The sequence below is a fragment of the Lepidochelys kempii genome, chromosome 1 (genome assembly GCF_965140265.1).
Source record: "Lepidochelys kempii isolate rLepKem1 chromosome 1, rLepKem1.hap2, whole genome shotgun sequence".
Lineage (NCBI taxonomy): Eukaryota > Metazoa > Chordata > Testudines > Cheloniidae > Lepidochelys > Lepidochelys kempii.
The window spans coordinates 5041637-5048679 of NC_133256.1; the positions used below are offsets into that span (position 1 = coordinate 5041637).

At 42.9% G+C, this 7043-nt stretch overlaps 1 protein-coding gene across 1 annotated transcript; it reads left to right on the plus strand.

Annotated features, from left to right (window-relative positions):
• Positions 1 to 6107: 6107 nt before the first annotated feature.
• LOC140895841 (olfactory receptor 51G2-like) lies at positions 6108 to 7043 on the plus strand. Its single transcript, XM_073306632.1, has one exon. The coding sequence runs from the start codon at positions 6108 to 6110 to the stop codon at positions 7041 to 7043; it is 936 nt and encodes a 311-aa protein (XP_073162733.1).

Sequence of the window (7043 nt, forward strand, 5' to 3'; positions counted from 1 at the left end):
AAACAGCACTCATGGGGTAAGAAGGAAGGTTGTCTCCTGGATCAGTAACTGCTTAAAAGATAGGAAACAAAGGGTAGGAATAAATGGTCAGTTTTCAGAATGGAGAGAGGTAAATAGTGGTGTCGCCCAGGGATCTGTACTGGGCCCAGTCCTATTTCAAATATTCATAAATGATCTGGAAAAAGGGGTAAACAGTGAGGTGGCAAAATTGGCAGATGATACAAAACTACTCGAGATAGTTAAGTCTCAGGCAGACCGTGAAGAGCTACTAAAGGATCGCACAAAACTGGGTGACTGGGCAACAAAATGGCAGATGCATTTTAATGTTGCTAAATGCAAAGTAATACACATTGGAAAACATAATCTCAACTACACATCTACAACGATGGGGTCGAAATTAGCTGTTACCACTCAAGAAAGAGATCTTGGAGTCATTGTGGATAGTTCTCTGAAATCATCCAGTCAACAAGCAGCGGCAGTCAAAAAAGCAAACAGAATGTTGGGAATCATCAAGAAAGCGATAGATAATAAGACAGAAAATATCATGTTGCCTCTATATAAATCCATGATATGCTCACACCTTGAATACTGCGTGCAGATGTGGTTGTCCCATATCAAAAAAGATGTATTGGAATTGGAAAAGTTTCAGAAAAGGGCAACAAAAATGATTAGGGGGATAGAACGGCTTCCATATTTAGAGAGATTAATAAGAGTGGGACTTTTCAGCTTGAGGCAACAAAGGGGGGAATATGACAGAGGTCTATAAAATCATGAGTGGTGTGGAGAAAGTAAATAAGGAAAAGTTATTTACTTGTTCCCATGATATAAGAAGTAGGGGCCACCAAATGAAATTAATAGGTAGCAGGTTAAAATCAAACACAAGAAAGTATTTTTTCATTGAATACATTGTCAACCTCTGGACCTCCTTGCAAGAGGGTGTTGTGAAGGCCAATACTATAATAGGGTTCAAAAGGAAGGTAGATAGATTCATGAAAGTTAGGTCCATCAATGGTTATTAACCGGGATGGGCAGGGATGATGTCCCGAGCCTTAGTTTGCCAGAAGCTGGGATTGGGTGACAGGGCATGGATCACTTGATGATGACCTGCCTTTTCATTCCCTTTGGGGCACCTGCCATTGGCCACTGTCAGAGGACAGGATACTGGGCTTGAGGGACATTTGGTCTGACTCACTATGGCCATTCTTATGTTCTTCAACTCATGCTGCGAAAACTGGTAGATGCCAGTTATGTGAATTGTGTTAAGGAAAAGTTAGCACATGTGACTCCATTTTGGTTTGGGGCCCACCATTGTTTAAATGCCAGCACATCATACACCAGGAGGAGTAATTCTTAGATATTGAATCCCTGTGAAAATCCTCCTCCTTGTCTCCAGCCTGCCTTGACTCCCAGTATCTAGTTTTTGTCAGTCTCTAACTCCCTGTCTCTTGGCCTTGATGTGAGGCCTCCCATCCTGATAATAAAAGTTACTGATGCATAGCTTTAGGACCATGCTGTGTAATTAACATACTGGTATAGCACGAGGAATGCACCAAGCAGGGATAGGTGGTAAATAAGACAAGGGTTTGTTTATTGGCTAAGGTTTCCGATGCACGAGGGCAACATGCTTTGCTAAAAAGTGTATAACCTTTGTATAATCTGCATTCAGGGTCCCCTCCTGGCTAGCAGGGGGGCACCACGCTCAAGCGTAATAAACTTAGTGTCTTTTGGGAACTCTGCAGTTGTGGACTTTGTTTCTGTGCCTCAGCCTAGATTCGAACTGTGCGTGTCTTACCAGGTATAATTCGCAGCAGTTGTGTGCGTGTCCTACAAGGTGTAATTCGTAGCACTTGTGTGCATGTCCTACCAGGTGTAATTCGTAGCATTTGTGTGCGTGTCCTACCAGGTGTAATTCGTAGCACTTGTGTGCGTGTCCTACCAGGTATAATTCGCAGCAGTTGTGTGCGTGTCCTACAAGGTGTAATTCGTAACAATTGAAAAAAATCTCCCCTTTACTGGAGGAATCCATGGGGGAAGGATGTAAAACATATATTCCAGGCAAAGTTCCAGGTGGCAGTGGAAGTCCGAGGGCAAAGGGTAAAATAGTTTGTACCTTGGGGAAGTTTAAACCTAAGCTGGTAAAAGTAAGCTTTGGAGGTTTTCATGCAGCTCCCCACATCTGTACCCTGGAGTTCAGAGTGGGGAAGGAACCTTGACAGACTCCAAGATCTCTTTCTTGAGTGGCAACAACTAATTTGGAACCATCATTTTGTATGCATTACTTTGTATTTGTCAAGCAAAAAAAATGTGTTCCCCAGTCACCAAATTTTCTGAGATCCCTTTGTAACTTATCATAAACTACTTTGGAGTTAAGTATATTGAATAATTGTGTCTTGTCTGCAAATTTTGCCTCCTCATTTTTTACCCCTTTTCCCAGATCATTTATGAATATGTGGAACCGCACTGGTCCCAGTACAGATCCCTGTGGGAACATGAACAAACCATGTTCATCCATGTGTCTGATAATTCTGTTCTTTACCATAGTTTCAACCAGTTTGCTTTGTACTGAAGCAAGAATTACAGGCAGGATCACCACCGCAGCCTTTTTTTAAAAAACAGAATCACATTAGCTATGTGGCAGTCCTCTAGTCCAGAGGCTGACTTAAGTGATAGGTTACACGCCACACTTAATTGTTCTGCAATTTGATATTTGAATTCCTGCAGAACTCTTGGGTGAATATCATCTGGTCCTAGTGACTTTTATGTTTAATTTATCAGTTAGTTGTAAAAACTCTGTGATGGGTTGTCCCCCCTGGGGTGCAATCTGGGAGCTGATGGAACTGTTGAGCCCCCTTATCCAGGCAGCTGGGCTGGCCTCTCTCACACTGCTCTGCTGGCTTCTCCAGGCAACGCTGTTACCCAACGCGAGAGCAGGTGATGCCACACACCCAACTAAGCTACCTGAGTGTTTTATTCCTAAACCACTCAAGGACAAACAGGAGACAACAGCCAATTTCCCAGCTCCCCAGCCTAGCACCCTTGGTGGAGCGTACACCCAGATTCAGTAATGGAAACAGAGGCATGTGCATGGCTGGCATGTGCATGGGGGTTGATGGATCCGACTGTGTCATGGAATTTAAAAGCCTGACCAGTTTTTTTTTGCTTAGCTGTGAGTAAGGCTTGGCAGCTGGTTGACATACTGTTTGTGGCCGGTTGCCCAGGGGTACTTGGCTTGAGCATTCAGTCAATGTCCTGTGTTCCCACATACAAAACACATGTGAGATGGGGGAAGGGTGGGGACGGGACCAGGACCAGATTGAAAGGGCAGGGAGGTGCTGCACGGCTTCAATTGGCCATGGTTTTGTCCCTGACTAGGCTTTTGGGCCTTGCGCCTGCAGTTCTTTTGGGTATGCCCGAGACACCCACAATCGTAGCAGGCTAAATTACTTTTTGCTGTTACCACAGAAATGCGAGTAGCCTCTGTCCTTATTTCTTTAGCTTGTTTGGCTTTGCATTTAGAGGCTCACATACAGATGGATTTATAATCAGAGCCTGGGTTCACTTTTAAATTAAGGGCTGTTTGCAGGTGAGAGTTAAAACCTTTCTTTAAGATTTTTAGAAAGACCTGATTCGTTTTCTTTGGGTCTGCAATGCCTGCATTGCTGGGATACATTTCCCTTTTATATTTTTACAATATTGAGCCTCAGGCTCATTCTTGTCTTGTATGCAGCCCACGATCGGTCCCCAATTACTGGCTTTGTTCCCCAAGGCTTTCTGGATGGCTTCCTTAAACTCAGTGCAGGCACGTTTCATATCATATTTAGATTTAAATGTAACAGAGGCCCAAATGCCGTTTCGGTGTTCTTTTGTAGGGATTTTGGCCCATGCGAGATCAGGGCATTTAGCTTTTGTTAAGATATAAAGATTCCTGGGATATAACGAAAAGGTGACTTACTTTTTTCCAGAATATTAAATTTGGGGGGTTGGGCTTTATATTAGGGAGATTTTTTTAGTAAGCCCCTCATTTCTTTTGTGCTGAGAGCAGTGTACTTTTCAGTATTATGAGCCACTCTGTTTTCTCCTGTCCCAGACCACCGATTATCTTGATTTTCCCCCTTGTGTGCCATTTTCCAATTTTGAATTTGTTTTTAAAGGTATTTCCAATTAATTTTATTTTGTTTTTAATCAGTATCGCTCTTTGAGTCAGGGTCAGTAAAAATACCCTTCTGTTGTATGCTTGCAACAATACGACGTGCAGAGGAGTTGTGTGGTTTTTATTAGTTTTGTTTTAGAGCCTTGTTTTTTGCTTTAAACTGACTTAGCTTGCAGTTGCAATCTGCCTTTTGATTTAGCTCTGTTGTAAGAGCCTTTTGGAGTATTTCCAACTTTTGTCATTTTTTTTATATTCACATTCTATCATTACAATCCCCTTCTCTAATTTTTTTTGGTTTGATTAGACCACCACTTGCTGTCCATTGTACTCATGCCCTTATTTCATTTATTTTTTGCTATCGTTTTTAGAAGCTTTTTTATGTTTTCCTTTTATAAAATCAATGAGTCTCCCTCCCACAGAGGGCATTAGTGAGGTTCCCCAGGACCAGTCAATGTGTCTCCTTCCTAGAGGGTATGATTGGGGCACCCTGGGGCATGCCTCATTTTCCCTCCCAGAGAGGGAAACATTGATGCATTCTGGGGCAATTTATACAACATTTTATCCCAGCTTCCTGAAACCCACTTAAGCAGCACTTCAGGGGAGACCAACTGAGCACACCCTTGTACTCAGTTTTACTGCAGCACGCATTCTGGTGCTCAGTACCTGGCAATGCAGCCGTCGCCTCCAGCGATCCCTGCACCCCAAAAACCCTGGCAGTTCAGCCTTCGCCTCCAGTGATCCCTGCACCCAGAAAACTTGGCCACAAAAAAACGCACATTCAGTCCTCTTGTCTGTGTGTCCTATACGTGGTTCCTATTAAAAAAAAAGGGGTGTGAAGGGGTGTCCCAAACCAAGGCGTGCACTAGAGGTCATAAGTAAAAGGATACTCATCTCTATTCCTGGATGTGAGAAACTCTCTGCGGATTCCCGATCACACCCTGCTCGCTGAGCCAAAACTGTTAAGCAAAAAGATTCTTTTCCCCAAGAATCAGGCAAGCACAGACAATACTGAAGGGGGTTTATTCATGGTACCGGGAAGACTGACAAGCAGCTTTGAAAATATGGTGCCATTGTGGCCAGTTCTACACAGTTTCTTGTTAATGTATTTACATGTATTTATACATATGAAAACAAACATTATTACAAATCAAAATAAAACCCGAAACAAAAATACAAATGAAAACAATACGTACATATAAAGGTTATCCTATCTGCATCAAACATTTATAACTACCTTGCGGGGGAAGGAGGCAGGGTGGGGATAAAAATAAGTGCTTACAAATATCCGGTGGGCTGTAAAGGGAAGGTTTGTTCTGTTCTAAAAGCTAAATTAGTGGACAACCATTAACCATATAAGCTTATCAATTGTTCACAATTGTCAGTGTCCTTGCTACTGAATGCTATTATAGCATTCCTGCTTGTTCTGCTGTTTCTATCTTAGCTGTTCGTTAAATTTTAACTGTTGCCTAACAATATAAATGGGCTCGAGAGCTTAACAGGTGTCAAACAGGGACCGGATGTTTATATGGGTAAACGGAAAATCCAAGTACAGTAGTGAGGACTTAACAAAAAAGTTCTTAGAAGGGCTCTAAACCTGCCTAATTTATACTACAATATATATCTAATTAGTGGGTCTTGGGGAAAAACTCTCCTTGGGAGCAGGTTATCTCACAGCTGCCTATTTCAGGGCTTCTTTCACCTTCTTCTGAACCATGTGGTACTGGGCACTGCATATGAACCTAGAGGGACTACAGGTCTGATCTAGTCTGGCAATGCCTATGTTCCTATCGATGGTGTAAATCCAAGACCATGCTTTAGCTAATCTTCCTTGAGCTCCTGGGAGTCTCTAGACTTGCACTGAGATCAGAACCATGTCTCATTAAATATCATCTACTCTCATGTTTTTTTTTCTTTCAGGAAGGGTATTTCAAAACTCCTTGGACCTCTCCAGTATATTATGTCAGCTGTCAATGACACCAAATTCAGCTCTGCTCCGCTTCTTCTCACTGGGATACCTGGACAGGAAGACTTCCATCTCTGGATCTCTATCCCCTTCTGCTTAGTGTATGTTATTTCAATAGTAGGAAATTCAGTCATTCTGTTCATTATAAAAACAGATCAAAGCCTCCACGAGCCCATGTACATTTTCCTTTCCATGTTGGCCGTCACAGACCTTGCCTTATCCATATCCACCATGCCTACAACCCTGGGTATATTCTTGTTTAACTCTAGGGAGATCAGCCTGGATGCTTGTTTTGCCCAGCTGTTCTTCATTCACTCACTTTCAATCATTGAATCATCGATACTCCTGTTGATGGCTTTTGATCGATTCGTTGCTATCTGTAACCCACTGAGATATGCTTCTATCTTAACCCTGCCAAGAATTGGAAAGATGGGACTGGTGTTTGTGCTAAGAGGAGTGACCTTAATCTTCCCACTCCCCTTTCTCCTTAAACGGTTCCGATATTGTCGAGCCAATGTCTTCTCCCATTGCTACTGCCTGCACCAAGAGGTCATGAAGATGGCTTGTTCGGACATTACAGTCAACTACATCTATGGCTTCTTTCTTAACATCTCTGTGGTGGGGTTAGATTCACTGTTCATCTTCCTCTCATATGTGATGATCCTCAAAACAGTGCTGAAAGTCGCGTCCCGTGCGGAGTGCCTTAGGGCCCTGAACACATGTGTCTCCCACCTCTGTGCTGTCCTGCTCTTCTACACACCACGGATTGGCTTGGCTGTGATACACAGATTTGAGGAGGGCTCTCCTCCATTGCTCAAGGTTCTCCTGGGCTACATCTCTCTGTTTGTCCCACCACTTATGAACCCAATTGTGTACAGCGTGAAAAGCAAACAGCTTCATGCTAGGATAATCAGGGTGTTTGTCAAGTGA